The sequence below is a fragment of the Linepithema humile genome, chromosome 1 (assembly GCF_040581485.1).
Source record: "Linepithema humile isolate Giens D197 chromosome 1, Lhum_UNIL_v1.0, whole genome shotgun sequence".
In the NCBI taxonomy this organism is placed as follows: domain Eukaryota; kingdom Metazoa; phylum Arthropoda; class Insecta; order Hymenoptera; family Formicidae; genus Linepithema; species Linepithema humile.
In genome coordinates this window covers 40,642,737-40,656,904 of record NC_090128.1, presented here as the reverse complement: position 1 = coordinate 40,656,904, position 14,168 = coordinate 40,642,737, and the positions used below count along the sequence as shown (strand labels likewise).

General features: G+C 38.1%; 3 protein-coding genes across 4 annotated transcripts in view; 2 read left to right on the top strand and 1 right to left on the bottom strand.

The window, feature by feature from the left end:
- Positions 1-2,809, top strand: part of LOC105670436 (uncharacterized) — a 42,787-nt gene extending 39,978 nt beyond the window's left edge. For both annotated transcript variants that reach the window (XM_067358748.1, XM_067358750.1), the window contains exons 7-10: positions 250-684; positions 1,293-1,494; positions 1,579-1,770; positions 2,203-2,809. In XM_067358748.1, the coding sequence (XP_067214849.1) occupies positions 250-684; positions 1,293-1,494; positions 1,579-1,770; positions 2,203-2,388 (1,015 nt within the window). In that variant the 3' untranslated portion in view covers positions 2,389-2,809. The remainder of the gene's footprint in view (positions 1-249; positions 685-1,292; positions 1,495-1,578; positions 1,771-2,202) is intronic.
- On the bottom strand, positions 2,529-4,530 carry DCTN3-p24 (Dynactin 3, p24 subunit). The gene is made up of 2 exons (XM_012363985.2): positions 4,387-4,530; positions 2,529-4,039 (listed from the first exon to the last, which is right to left on the bottom strand). Exon 2 carries the CDS (start codon positions 4,029-4,031, stop codon positions 3,462-3,464), a length of 570 nt encoding a protein of 189 aa, XP_012219408.1. The 5' UTR covers positions 4,032-4,039; positions 4,387-4,530; the 3' UTR covers positions 2,529-3,461.
- Positions 4,531-6,161: 1,631 nt separating this feature from the next.
- LOC136997455 (uncharacterized) lies at positions 6,162-11,411 on the top strand. Its single transcript, XM_067348332.1, has 2 exons — positions 6,162-9,297; positions 10,717-11,411. The coding sequence occupies exons 1-2, from the start codon at positions 6,162-6,164 to the stop codon at positions 11,409-11,411; spliced, it is 3,831 nt and encodes a 1,276-aa protein (XP_067204433.1).
- Positions 11,412-14,168: the final 2,757 nt, after the last annotated feature.

The following is a 14,168-nucleotide window of genomic DNA, read 5'->3' as shown; positions in this document are numbered from 1 at the left end:
TTTATCATATCGTAGTGAAAATTGTAGATCAATAACATATATGCTTCATTAAACAATCATAAATTATGCTTAATATTCATAATTATTAAATAAAAATAGATTTTATTAGGATATGGAATTAAGAAATATAATGAGAATTCGTGGAAATAAAAAATAATCAACTTCACGAATCAGACTATAATAGTTCATAATTATACTTTAAAATAAATTACGTTAGCGGTATCAATAATCACACATTTATAATTGCAGACAATATGACGGTGATTATCAATTAGTTTGCTCGGACGGATGGAGCGAGGAATTCAGCGATTCCTATTGTCGTGCTTTGGGATTTGTTGGAGCTGAAACTACCAAATTGTCCGACTTGGATGAAAAACTATGGGACCAGAACCGAAAAATCTTAAGACTGAAAGCTAATCCAAATCACCGTCAATCGCTCGTCACAAATCTAGAGCAAGTAGAATTTTGCGTATCGGATAAGGTCGTGCAAGTTTCGTGCCAAGAATTCTCGTGCGGCCTGCACTATGCTGAAGGACCAAGCGCGAGATTGGCGGATGGAATTCCAGCCAGCGATGGACAATGGTCCAGCGTGGCTTTATTGAAAGAGCTAAAACACGGAGCTGTTTGTACAGCCAGTATACTAGGTCCTATGCACGCTCTCGCCAGTTATTCCTGCGTTTATAGGTAATTAAATGATTTCAATAAGATTTGTAAGTTCGTTTAAAGCTGCTAATTTTGTATTATTGCATTTGCCTCGCAACTTACGATTCTAATTTTAATAACAGATTCTCTGATCAATTTAGACTCGATTTTTGTCCTTAAATGTTTTAAACAATCTATAATTTTAAATAGATTTTGACATAATTTTAATAGAAAATATTTAAAAATCGAAATGCAATTATAAATAGATTTTGTCTAAAGTACGTTTTATCGAGACATTGTTAGTTTTTCTATTATAAGCTATATAAAAAGGGTCTTTCGTAAACTAAAAGCTTCAGAGAGACAAACAGATAACGAAAACATATTCTTTAATTAATTTTAAGTATATTTTATGTGAACAGAAATTTAACATAAAAATATTAATGTGAAATTGAAAAAATACGATGAAAAATGATAGTTTTTTGACATTTTTACCCGGGAAATTTAATTCGAATTGATCAGAGAATTTGTTATTAAAATTAACGAATTGTAAGTCGCATCACTATCAATGTAAGAATATATAATTTTATTCACAAAAATATAAATGACGTTAACATTACTATATAATGTAATTTTTTTACTTGAATTTACAGATACAAAGGACAGAGCGAATGGCAACTTTTAACTGATGGCAATATGTTGAAAGGGCATACCGTTAAAAATATCATACCTTATCCGCAAGTAAAATATAATCAGTTCCTCTACAACAATGATATCGCCCTAATTGAATTAGACGAGCCGTTAGTATTTTCCAGAAATATTAGCGCTATGTGCCTTCCCAGACAGCCTATTCAGGTAAACTTTTGCTTAAATTTTGTTACGCATAATTCTTATTAAATCGACACATTTTCATAATGTTCAATAATTCTTGTAATTCAGCCGAGACAGATTTGTGTAACGGCAGGATGGGGATTCCCTGTGAACGGTCAAATAGACTTGCAACAATATCTCAAATTCTTGCCCGTCCCGACGTACGACTCCGACAAATGTAACTCGAGTCATTACGCGGGATTCATCACGGAACACAATATATGCGCAGGATTCACTGACATGGATAAAGGCCCTTGTTATGTAAGCTAAATGTCACGGAAAGCAACATCCGTCATCATTTCCATAATAATTAAGTCAGAGAATATTTGCGATGTTGAAAGGGTATAGAAAATATGTAGTTATATATATGTAGTTACAAACCACGAATATATGCGCTTTTCATTAATTATACCATAATATTAGTGTATCCTAATTAATCAAGACAGATATTTGAAATTGGTCAGTATTGCAATATTGCAAATATACAAATATCCATAATGCAAATATATAAATATTCATAATGCGGTGCTTGGAGAATTAAAAATCGATTAAAAATAGTAATTAACAGATTACTAGTAGTTATATATTAATGATCGGATAGAATTTATTTACTATCGCAAATTTGCTATCGTCATAACGAATTTTAATGAACTGCTGAATTAGTTGATAATTCATTGTAATGTGTATTTTTAGAATGACGAAGGAGCGCCATTGATGTGTGTCAGTGAATCGCAAGGTGCATCGGAAAGATGGGAAATTCAGGGTTTATTAAGTCATCACAGCAGATGCTCGAGAGGCCATCCAGCGATTTACTCGAGCTTGGAACCAGCACTCTCGTGGCTGCGTGAATCAGTGCCAGCTTTGCGAACGCAAAGCTAAATCAATATTGTATGGATATCTCGAATTATACGAGAAATCGGTACTTTATGATATTGTACATTAAATGAAAAAGATTGCAATTTTAATAAGCGAAAAAATTGCGAAATAATTGTAGAACTGCAGAATGAAAAAATTCAACATGGATTTTTCCACTTTTTATTTGTGGTCGAAAGTTACATACATTTAATTCGCTTTCACCTGATTTCTTCACATTTTCCAATTTCGATGTTCCTATATTGACAGCACACAAAAGGTGTGTGTAATTATCAATCTTTTTTTTTAAATTTGAATAGAACCAAACGATAAGTAGTTAAATGTTAAGATACATATAAAAAAAATCAAAGACGACGAAATTATACTGACCTATAATTAAGGAAATGTTATGTAAATACTGTATAAAGTAACTGTTTATTATGCATAATGTGGTATAAGAATTTATTAGCGAAATAGGTCTCCTAAATTTACATTTTCCATAAAATTTTGGCTTATTACTATATATATTTACACGAAACTGATCATTATAACTCAATATTATTATTACTTGATCAAGCTAAAACAATTTGTAATATTTTGGATTTTTATCAATATACTTTTGTATACCGATTACAAAATTATTTAACATAAGAGACCAATACATATACATGTCCGATTATATACTAATCGACAGTTTGTCTCAGAGATCCTAAATAAGGATTCCTGAAATGAACAACGGATAGAATTAAACAGTAGATAAATGTATATAATATATGACTATTTTATAATAAAATACATTGTTATAGAGATTAAACAATAAAGTATGTTCATATATGCGTATCATTGATAAATGCGTATTTTTTATTTTACATAAAAAAGTAGGTGAATAAATATACTTTAAACAAGCCCGATATTTTCATTACAGACCAAATTACAGACCATATTTTTATTTTAAAACATTTACTGTGTATATTTTGCAACAAATAGTTTTAAAAATTATTGATAAAATTAAATTTGCACTATACATAAAACATAGGTTGCACTAAAATGTGAATTTAAATTAACAATAATATTCTTAAATGGACAGAACAATTATCTTTTCAATCATCTGTTTGTTTCTTTGGCTTAGCTGCTATTTCTGCAGCTGTGACTGCAGTATCTAATGTAATTAGTGATTCTGATATACTGCTTATGACTGCATCATATTTAGATAAGAGATCGCGTGTATGACTGCTCAGTTCTGCAGAATTCTCATAAGCTTTTAGATATGACAATGACAACTTGTTAAATGCACTATTTAATTCGGGTACATTTTTTATGCGTTCCGATTCTAATATAGGTGTGAGTTCCTGCACTTTAATTAGCAGCTTATGATTCTCCATAATCTCTGGTTCCAATGTCAACAACAATTGAGCTTTAGCACTTGCAGGTACATCAATGTCCTCAGACACGGGCTCCAAATAGCCATTTAACTCTGGTAGCCGTTTGATAAGTGTGTTTGGCTTGTCTCTACCTGACAGTGCCGAAGAAATCAATGAGTTGATATCTAGGAGACGATCAATGATAGCATTTGGTGGTACAGGATCGTCAACATTGATTGTCTTGTTGAGTCCATGTACCTGCTTCTCCAAATTAGCAATTCTATCTTCCAGCAACTTGACAGATGACATTTTAAAGGCTAAAATACAAAAATATAAGCCATTATGTCATCAAAATGTAGGAAACAGCTGAACATAAAATGTACTATTTAATTTCTTATTTCTACTCTTCTGTCTTTTCAAATTTGTATATTATTTACAGAAATCATATAATATTTTTTATTTTAGTCACAGAAATTGATTTAAAGTAGAATATATATTATTAAATGACAGAGTATAATCACTTACCGTCCTAATTAAACATTACAGTAAAAAAAATGTAAAATTAATTCGTAAAAAACCCGTATAAATAAGTAAAATGCACAATAAAATTAATATATAAACCAATAAACAGATTTAATACTTAATACACACAGTTAATACTTACTTGCTATTAAAAACGTTAATTCAATTGGCGATGAATTTGACAGAAGCAACCTAGGAGGTTACGTTTCTTGGTTCACACAATCACTCGCTACATGCGCGACATCTCACGTAACCATTTTGCGCAAGTGTATGCACAACACAGTTCGTAATTTGAAAGTAACACCTTTTAATTAATGCACGATAAAAAATTTAATAGAATATAGATACGATCGATTGCCCTACTCTGATTAATTTTACGCATGATATGTATAAAACCATTCTCCTCACTCATGATTCTGCATCGTAAGATTATTTACTTTCCGTTCGTAGCTTTATGCGCGGAATGAGAACCAATGCACCATGCGAGCATACATTGATACACATCGAGAGTGTTAAATAACATACAAATTATAAAATGCATTATCAATGCACGTAGAGGCGTTCAATGAAACTACTTGCAATTGGTATGACCTTTGATTACAATCAATTACAGTCAAAAATAAACGCGATTATTCCTCAGGGACAGTTTAATGTTTCTAGGTAAATTTTGAATCTACAGAGTGCTCCGTTCAAAAGAAAATAAATTTTAACGATGATTTCTACAATTATTTTATGCAATTTTGTCACGACATAAAGTGACATAAGCAAAATGAATTTTCTTATACTTACTTTTGGCACAAATTTTCTGTTTGCCTTACACTCATTCTTTCAGCTCCTGTTCAGCTCTCTACAGCTTTCAGCTTCTTTCAGCTTTCCTTCTCTGTAAAAAAAGATTATATTTAAAAATTGGGCATTTTATAAAATATATTAATAAAACTCATATTAATGAAAATTTTTTAAAGTACGGATAGTCTAAAAATTTCCAAATTATTATTTTTTTAATTCGATGAATGCTAAAATACAATTTGAGAAATTTAAAACATAACTTTTTACATTAATATGGTTATATGTTTGTTTAAGATCAATATAAATGCAAGATCTTCGTAAATAAACGCCAATAGTTTAAATGAAGAAAACCGCTACGACATAAAGCTCCGCTACACAAGCTAAGCGATCACTCGAAATTCGGCGTCTCGACAACCGCCGCAAACTCTAATGCGCAAGTCGCGACGCCGAATTTCGTCGCTCGATGAGATCGATCGCCGTCGATCGCGAGAGATCGTTTTGAAAGCTTCACTTGTTCTTAAACAGTCGAAACGTTCAGATTATTAATTCCTTCTAAAAACGCATCTGAAAATCTTGAGACTAAATTGTCGAACCGCTCTCCGCGATTTCACGAATCCGAGTGCGAATTAACGTCAATTACTTTCGTTGGAATTTGTTCATTTAATTGTTAAAATTTGTGTTAATTAAATGTTATTGCCTGGTTTACTAAAAAATAGACAGTTGCTTTATTTCTCCGTAAGTTCGAACACCAGACATTTTACCTTCAACTCGCTCGTGTTTATAAGCTTTGTTTTTCGATTGTGCTTTGATCGGCTGAATAATATTTTCTGGCCTTGCTGCTACGTATGAGAAACGGTCGCACGAGTTGGACGATTTGTCGAGATAATAATTCGCATAAAGACTTTCAGCTTCAATTCAAAAAAGGGATTCCACCCGCGACTCCGTTTGCTGCGCGTTTTTCGTGAAAAACGGTTCCGGTAATCTGTGTCTGCATCGCCGCTAGCATACGCGCGAATTCGACACGAACATTTTGGTCCTTCGAGCCGGATCGTAGCGACGGATCGCGAATTGGAAAATTCAAAAGTAGCACCCTTTCTGGTGCAGTTTCATCTTGATAAATTCTCGTTCAGCATGGCCGAAATCTTAACAAAACAGAGGCAGGTGTTACGCTCGCTTGATCGCTCATTAGACAATTTTAAAAAAATCGGCAAAGGCAATCTAAGTGCAGCGCGAGTACGGAATCGAATAAGCGCGTTGAAAGACTGTTGGGCCGAAATTCAAGCCGGTCATCTCGAGCTAGTGACTCGGCTTACGAAGCAGGAGCAAGCCGCTTGCAGTTACTTCTCGGAGAATCTATACGACCACGCTGAGGACACATATCACGCAACCTCCGACTTTATGGCCGAATGTCTGGAAGAATTGGAACCTCCGGTGAGCCCGAACCAATCTATTATAAATAGTAGTGTGCACCATGGCTACACGTCGTCGGTTGCTCTTCAACATTTGCCTCCCATCAAATTGCCGCCCTTTGACGGAAAATTCGAGGAGTGGGAGAGCTTTCGCGATCGTTTCACCGCGTTAATCATTGACAATCACGATCTCACGAATTTTACGCGGATGCATTATTTAACATCAAGTCTCAGAGGCCACGCCCTCGATTGCGTGAAGTGTTTAGCTGTGACCGAAAACAATTTCACAGTAGCGTGGAATTTGCTAAAATCACGTTACGAGAGCGCGCGCCGTTTATTGAATGTGCATCTGAGCACGCTGTTGAATTTGAGCAGCGTAACTCGCGAGTCCGTGTCGGATCTCCAGTCCCTACGCGACAGGGTCGGGGTCGCTGTAGCAGCATTGAAAAATTTAAAACGGTCTCCGGAACAATTGTGGAACGACATGCTTGTGTGTATCGTTTCGCAAAGGCTCGATCCTGTTACACGAAAGGCGTGGAATCTAAAGTTCTGTACTGAAGACCTTCCGTCCTTCGAAGATCTTAAAACGTTCCTTGACACACGCATCCGCGCGTTAGAAGATCTCAAGCTTCCAGCCGTCAACGCGGATAAGGCAACCAAAGCATCATCTGCAAAAATTAATAGCGCCAACGCAACTACAGCTCTGCATGCTCCATGTTCCTTGTGTAACGCGAATCACAATTTACAATCCTGTTCAACATTTATAAATAAGAATCCGAGCGAACGTCGCGAAATAGTCAAAGCCGAAAATCGTTGCACGAACTGCTTAAGCAAGCGACATAATTACTACGCATGTACAAGTAAATTCACGTGCCGACATTGCAAACGTAAGCATCATTCCATGCTGCACGAAAGCTCGGATTCTTCATCAAAAAGTGCTGAAAGCGCGGCGCAGCAACAGCCAGCAAGCTCTGCCGAGACAGCTGTCTCAGAAGTAAAATCTTTGTTTGTTTCCACTAAAAAACAGACCCGATCAACGATCTTGTTGGCAACTGCTTGGCTGAACGTTGCCGCGCCGTCCGGTCGCACGATTTGCGTTCGAGCATTGCTCGATCAAGGGTCCGAAATGACCTTCATTACTGAGCGTCTCGCTCAGCAATTAAAGTTGAAGCGAATTCGTATGCCGATTTCAATATCCGCGATCGGAGGTGTAAGTGCCGGAACGCATCGCCACACCGCACAAATACTTATTTCGCCGCGAAATGCATTGACTCCGGTTTTCTCCACGACCGCACTCATTCTAAAAACATTAACGGCATACTCGCCACCTCGCGCAGCACAAAATTCAGTCTCAATTCCTTTCAAAAATCTTACGTTGGCGGATGACAATCCTTTCAGCTCTCATCCCATCGACATCCTCATCGGTGCAGATCTCTATGGGGAAACTCTGCTCGATGGAATCCAAAAATCCACGTCCGGAGAGCCGGTCGCTCAAAATACCGCGTTCGGTTGGATTATCTCCGGGCCGATCGTTCTTTCGAACTCTCCCATGAACACGTCCTCAGTTAACACGACATGTCAGAAAGCACTAAAGGTTAACGCAAATCATTGCTGCAATTCCGACTCTCTCGAGTACGAATTGCGCAAATTCTGGGAGATCGAAGAGATGCCTCACAAAAAAATATTAAGTCCCGAAGACGAACGTTGCGAGACTCATTTCCGGAATACGCACTCGCGAGATTCCACCGGAAGATACGTAGTGCGTCTTCCATTCAAACACGGTCCTCCAATTGACATTGGAGACTCTCGCGCTATAGCTGAGAAATCACTGCGCAATTTAATTCGAAGACTCGACGCTCATCCCGCGCAGGCACACGAATATTCAGATTTTCTCTCAGAGTACGAACTCCTCGGGCACATGCAGGTCGCTCCGAAATCGTTCTCGCACAAAGGGCAATGCATTTATATTCCACACCATTCCGTCATCCGGGATAGTAGCACAACGACACGCTTACGCGTTGTCTTCGACGCTTCGAGAGCAACTTCAAACGGATCGTCTCTAAACGATCATCTCTTAGCAGGCCCGAAGCTCCAATCAGAACTTCCGGCCGTTATAATGCAATGGCGACAGTTCAAATACGTCTTCACTGCCGATATCACAAAAATGTATCGGCAAATCCGCGTTGATCCTCGCGACATGGACTATCAGAGAATTCTATGGCAGTCCGCCTCAGCACACGTCACAGAATTTCAATTACTCACGGTCACATACGGAACAGCCTGTGCACCATTCTTAGCTCTTCGTGTTCTCAAACAACTGGTGCAGGACGAAGGTCAGAAGTTTCCTCTCGCAGTTCCCGTGTTGACGAATCAGACTTATGTCGACGACGTACTCTTCGGCGAACACGACGTAACACGCATTCGTCAAGTACGCGAACAGTTGATTCGACTCTTGCGATGCGGCGGTTTCGAATTACGAAAATGGGCAAGCAACTCGCAGGATCTTCTAGCCGAGATCAACCCGGAGGATCACGGTCTCGCTTGCACAAAACCTCTCGACGAGAGCGAAACGCTCAAAGTGCTCGGCGTCGGTTGGAATCCCGTGCTCGACGTGTTCCAATTCCAATCGACATTAAAGGACCATCCGCCAGATACCAAACGCTCGATACTTGCGATCATTGCAAAAATTTTCGATCCCCTTGGTTGGGTGACACCTGCAACTATCATCGCAAAGGTTTTCATGCAAACTCTATGGCGCCTTAAATTGGAGTGGGACCAAAAGATTCCACCATCACAATTAACTACATGGCACCAAATTCATTCAAATCTTAGGTTGCTCAACGAATTCCGAGTGCCCCGTTGGACAGGGTGCGGTCCACACGTCGTCAAGCAAGAATTGCACGGCTTTGCCGATGCTTCGCTCGTTGCATACGCCGCAGTTGTTTACCTCAAGGTCACTTCATCTGACGGAAACTCAACAATATCGCTCATAGCCGGAAAATCTAGAGTAGCTCCATTAAAGCCCTTAAGCATTCCGCGTTTAGAACTGTCTGCCGCCGTTCTTCTATCACGGCTAATGAAATTCGTACAAGAATCAATCTCAGCAAATACTACTCAATGCTACTGTTGGACGGACTCCACAATCGTATTAGCGTGGATTCGTCAACATCCATCTCGGTGGAAAACATTTGTTGCAAACCGCGTCACCGAAATTCTTGCAAATCTCCCTCATCTCACTTGGCGTCATGTATCAACCGACGATAATCCAGCTGATTGCGCGTCTCGCGGATTGCTCGCACAAGATTTAATCAATCATCACTTATGGTGGTCAGGCCCACCATGGCTAAAACGCTCTTCCGAATTTTGGCCGATTGAGAATAGCACAGTGTCCCACGAAACGGAGCTCGAAGTGCGAACTACATGCGCAACGGTCGCAATGAACGATCGCGAATGGGATCTAGCGAAAAAATATTCATCCTGGCCTAAATTGATCCGCGTTACAGCTTATATATATAAATTTTTAAATAAATGTAAACGCAGGAAGCACGATCAACCGCAAGGGTCTGAAGTTCCTGCCGCAGTATCCGCTGACGAATATCGCAGCGCTAAACTTTATTGGATCCGCTATATCCAACAAGCCTTATTTTCCACGGAAATCCAAGCGCTCACTCATAAAAGATCGCTCAACCATAAAAGTCCAATCCTTTCCTTTAATCCATTCATTGATCAGGACAATGTGTTACGAGTGGGAGGCCGATTGCAAAATTCGCCTCTCCCATTCAACAGGAAGCATCCGATTCTACTCGCGTCACATCCGCTTGTCCATCTCATTATTAAAAATGCGCACGTGCGATCCTTGCATGCTGGATTACAACTAACCTTAAATGTATTAAGACAGGAATTTTGGATCCTACGCAGTCGAAGTATGACCAAAGCCATCATTCATCGATGCGTTCCGTGCGCTCGCGAAAAGGCAGCTGTTCCGTCACAGTTAATGGGAAATCTTCCCGCGATCCGAGTCACAAAACCAGAGCGCAGCTTCCTGCATTGTGGCGTTGATTATGCCGGTCCGATCCAAATTCGCACAAGTAGCGGTCGCGGAATCAAGACTCAAAAGGCATATATCGCCTTATTCATTTGCCTTAATTCACGAGCGATTCATCTTGAGCTCGTTAGTAATTACTCGACCGACGCATTTCTCGATGCGTATTTACGATTCTGCTCTCGGAGAGGATTACCGGAGTCAATGTATTCCGATAACGGAACTACATTCTTAGGCGCTGACAGAGAGCTCGCGTCCGCATATCGGGCCGCTCTCACCGAGAGCAATTTTCAAAATAAAATCGCGACTGACAGTGTAAGCTGGAATTTTATTCCCCCATCTGCGCCGCATTTCGGCGGACTGTGGGAGGCTGGTGTAAAAAGTGTGAAACATCATCTCCGCCGCCTAGTCAAAAACGAGACGCTCACATTCGAGGAATTCACGACGCTTCTTTGTCGAATAGAGGCGTGCTTGAATTCGCGACCTATTGCGCCGCTAAGCGACCATCTCGACGATTACGAACCCTTGACTCCGGGCCATTTCCTAATCGGTTCTGCTATCACAACGACTCCTGAACCATCGTTGCTCAATCTGAAGGAAAGTCGGTTGTCACGATGGCAACGCGTGCGATTAATGACCGAAAAATTCTGGAAACTCTGGCAAAACGAATATGTCAACACACTCCAGCAACGAGTCAAATGGAAGCGCAAACAAGAAATAATAAAGGTCGGTCAGATGGTTCTCTTGCGCAAGCCAGATTTGCCCCCCTGCAAATGGGAGCTCGGGCGCATTACGCAATTACACTCTGGTTCAGATGCATTACCTCGCGTCGTGTCAATAAAAACAGCGTCGTCCGAATTCAAGCGCCCAATCACAAAATTATGTTTATTACCTCTCGATAGCGAGCCAACGAACACTCCATCGGTGTAAAAAAAAAAAAAAAACCCCCACGCCAAGAAACTCACAAGAATTTATCATCGAATTTGATTCTGTGTTTACTCGAATTTCACCAGTCATCAATTTCGCATTCGCGACGGTATTACGGCTGGAGCTTCGTTGTCGAGCGTTTTCACTAGTTCGAGAGTTCGATCATATTTCGGAATTGCCATTCCAAGGCGGGCGGTATGTTTAAGATCAATATAAATGCAAGATCTTCGTAAATAAACGCCAATAGTTTAAATGAAGAAAACCGCTACGACATAAAGCTCCGCTACACAAGCTAAGCGATCACTCGAAATTCGGCGTCTCAACAACCGCCGCAAACTCTAATGCGCAAGTCGCGACGCCGAATTTCGTCGCTCGATGAGATCGATCGCCGTCGATCGCGAGAGATCGTTTTGAAAGCTTCACTTGTTCTTAAACAGTCGAAACGTTCAGATTATTAATTCCTTCTAAAAACGCATCTGAAAATCTTGAGACTAAATTGTCGAACCGCTCTCCGCGATTTCACGAATCCGAGTGCGAATTAACGTCAATTACTTTCGTTGGAATTTGTTCATTTAATTGTTAAAATTTGTGTTAATTAAATGTTATTGCCTGGTTTACTAAAAAATAGACAGTTGCTTTATTTCTCCGTAAGTTCGAACACCAGACATTTTACCTTCAACTCGCTCGTGTTTATAAGCTTTGTTTTTCGATTGTGCTTTGATCGGCTGAATAATATTTTCTGGCCTTGCTGCTACGTATGAGAAACGGTCGCACGAGTTGGACGATTTGTCGAGATAATAATTCGCATAAAGACTTTCAGCTTCAATTCAAAAAAGGGATTCCACCCGCGACTCCGTTTGCTGCGCGTTTTTCGTGAAAAACGGTTCCGGTAATCTGTGTCTGCATCGCCGCTAGCATACGCGCGAATTCGACACGAACAATGTTAATATGTCCAAAATACACCCAAAGGATATCCAGAGGATGTCCTGTCGTCCCAAAAACGTCTTCGGGATATCCTCTGGACATCTTTTGGATATATTGTGTTGTCTGGATAGATTATTCTTTATTCTATATTCGATATTTATCATTTATTACTGAATGATATTTATACATACATGCATTCAGAATAGAAAGAAATTCGAGGTTATAAAACACCAGTCGCGCTATAATCGCCAACTCAGGTATTAAATTTCGCCGAATAAATTCCTTTAGGTCGCATTTACTTTTATTTGCACAAAATAATTTCGCACTTACATCGCATTCTCGAATCTAAATCTCGCGTAAGAAAATATACTTTTTAATGAGAAACACATGCATCTACACATCTATTCTCATTCGATCAACTCTAGAGACTCAAATATGTGCGCCGCATACTTCACACGATACATCGTATATTGCAACTTTAGTCATAATTAGAACCATAAAATATTACACACAAATACGTAAAATATAAATATTCTAATTCTAATTCTATATTTATATATTATATATTATATATCATATTACATAAATATGCTAATTATAATATATAAATACATATAGTTATGATAAAATATTCTAACTAAGAAATGCTTACATATGAGCAATATTTTTACTCAATTTTTTATCTATGCAAATAAACAATTATGTAACTTCAGAACTGCTAAAAATCCTCTTACTTTATACTTCTTTCTCTTTTTGAAACATGATCGTAGTCGATACTTGTCAACAATGTATACAATTAAAATAAATATAAAATAATATGTAAACCATTCATGAAACATTTATATCGAAATTCATAAGAAATTTAATTTATGGTCTTTTTCAAATTCTTATGTTTTTATATCATTGCTTGCAAGATATAATTCACTTTCCTGTTCAAAATTGCTATACATTAAAATACATTATTCTTTATTTTATATTCAATATTTATTGTTCGATTATTAAATAATATCTCTAAATAGGATTGAAAATAGAGAGAAATTCAAGGTTATGAATACCAACTTCTATTTTCGCAACTTACGTATCGAATTTCGGCAAGTGGATTTCTTTTGGTCGTTTTTACTTCCATTTGCACGAAGTAGTGTTTTCACACTTACGTCGTTTTGCATTCCTAATCTAGATTTCTCGTATGCACATGTGACGCGGTAAAATATATTTTTTAATGAGAAACCCACGCATATTGATTCTCATTCATGATTTGGCCAACCCTGAAAAAAACTTGCAAACTTGCACCGCGCACTTCATGGTACATTGTGTATTACTACTTTAGTCATAATTGTAACTATAAATTGTCACCAATTATTACCACAATTTATCTAATAAAGATAAATGCTCACATGTCATGAGCAATTCTCTTTGATATTATCACGTATGTTTTGTTTTATAAATAATAAATACTTATTCATTTAGTGACAATTATATAAATACGCAGCTTATTGAAAGCTCTTCTCTTACACTCCATCTTTCTCTTTTTAAAATGCGATATTTCTCTTTTTAATATGCGATAAATTGTTTTGCAATCAGTTTGAGAGAATCCATAAAACATTTATGAAATATCAATATAACAATTCATAAAAAGCAAAGTACCTTAAGTTTGTGAAGAAATAACTATAATAATTACCTTTTGCATTTGTTTTTTTTTTTTTTTTTTTGACAATTGAGATATTGCATTTTTATTCTTTGAACGCGACAAAAAAAGATGTGGCTTTCATTTGCATGGAGAGCCACTGCGTCATATGAATACGCGTCGGAGTACGAAATGTACGCGTTGGGCCAACG

Excerpts from the sequence above, each read along its gene's own strand:
- LOC136997455 (XM_067348332.1), top strand. The coding sequence starts at position 6,162 with ATGGCCGAAATCTTAACAAAACAGAGGCAGGTGTTACGCTCGCTTGAT. Across the intron at positions 9,298-10,716 it reads CAACGAATTCCGAGTGCCCC|GCGCTGACAGAGAGCTCGCG; the intron begins GTTGGACAGGGT and ends CTACATTCTTAG.
- DCTN3-p24 (XM_012363985.2), bottom strand. The coding sequence starts at position 4,031 with ATGTCATCTGTCAAGTTGCTGGAAGATAGAATTGCTAATTTGGAGAAG.